General features: G+C 47.4%; 1 protein-coding gene across 1 annotated transcript in view; it reads right to left on the bottom strand.

Annotated features, from left to right (window-relative positions):
• The window catches only part of LOC114073596 (glucosidase 2 subunit beta-like), a gene marked incomplete at its 3' end in the record, with an annotated part of 4,315 nt that extends 3,677 nt beyond the window's left edge, over positions 1-638 (bottom strand). The window contains exon 1 of the mRNA XM_027911325.1: positions 575-638. Within this exon, the coding sequence (XP_027767126.1) occupies positions 575-638 (64 nt within the window). The remainder of the gene's footprint in view (positions 1-574) is intronic.
• Between the last annotated feature and the right edge of the window lie 753 nt (positions 639-1,391).

The raw sequence follows: 1,391 nt of genomic DNA, 5'->3' as shown, positions 1-1,391 counted from the left end.
TCTCACCTTCTACACATCTCCCCACACATCCCCCCCACCCCACAGGGGACACAGGAGTTTCAAGACCCCCACACACATCCCCCCCAACCCCCAAGGGGATTGATTCAAAGGAATCAACGCATAGATGGACTGTAAACCAAAATACCTTTATTAAGCACTGGTGGGGAGAGCACAGGGTGCACACCCTACAAAGGGCACCTCTGTCAAAGCAACATCTCAGTCACCTTATATTCGTTAAGCCACACTTATATTACCAAAGCCTAAACCTTCCAGACTCTATTTCAATCCCCCCTTTTCTGTACCTGTTGCAAATTTGTTTGCAATATTTTGTTTACTGTCCATAAAACATGCACATGGTGGGCAACAGCTCTAATTTTCCACCACATCCACAGGTTTAGGATTGTCAGTAATAGGACCACGGGGATCAGGATTAGCACTGGATGTATTAGAAAGTGGCAGACGTGTTGCTGTTGGGGAAGTCCATCCTAGGGAAACGTCCCACCAGTGATGTTCTCCAGCCTTGTCAACTGAGGGTGCGACTTCTTGAATTTTTATGGTGCCACGTTGTACTTGCCATAGGGCTCGTTGGGAGGTTCCTTGGATTTTATCATTTCTTCTCTATCTGGATGGTACAACATCTCGTTTAAAATTGGAGTGTCCATTCCAATTTGCAGTTTAGACACCTCATTACACAACATATATTCACCAGAAATCAGCTGAGATGGGGGAGTTGGAGCAGAATAATGAAAATCACAGCCCTGGATCTCAGTAAAATTCCCAACACAGAAGTTAATGCTGTTGGTTTCTCCAGTACAATCATCAATGCTTACATTTGCACAGTGTGTCCAAATACACGCCCCCCCTTTTCCCACATAATACACTTGTGACTGTGCATGGCCTGTGGGAAGCATCTCAAGTGTGCATGTGCTGTCTTCAGCATCGAGGCATCGATCCTCCTTTTCTGTTACTGCATTTTCACAGATACACCCGAATTGTCCTTTTGGGATCCAAGCCTCAGTACCAATGGTTTGCCATTTCTCTGTGCCATCATTATATTTAGCCCATGCATTGAGCCCTATTGGCCTCACCACAGTGTATCAGGACATCCTCATCTTCCAGACCCATGCAGGCACTTCATCTTGTCGGTTGTCCCACTGGGATATCCACGGTGCCGAATATCAGGATCATTTCCAGAGTCGAAGCTTGGCTGGTCTGGTGTGCTCTGAGGACACTGCTGTGATTTCTCCAATCCCTGTCCACATTTCCCCCTGAGAGCCCCTCCTCTGTCTCATTCTCAGCCCCTCTTTCTTCCCCTCTTCCTGCACTGCTCTTTGCACCTGCTTCTGCTCCTGCAGCAACTTCCCCTGAGCCAGTCTCTCCTCCTTTTCTCA

This window comes from Empidonax traillii, unplaced genomic scaffold (assembly GCF_003031625.1).
Source record: "Empidonax traillii isolate 1590-97213 ecotype Southwest subspecies unplaced genomic scaffold, ASM303162v1 scaffold7207:size13401, whole genome shotgun sequence".
NCBI lineage: Eukaryota > Metazoa > Chordata > Aves > Passeriformes > Tyrannidae > Empidonax > Empidonax traillii.
Note: the sequence above shows the minus strand (reverse complement) of the source record. Positions and strands in the feature narration are given on the sequence as shown.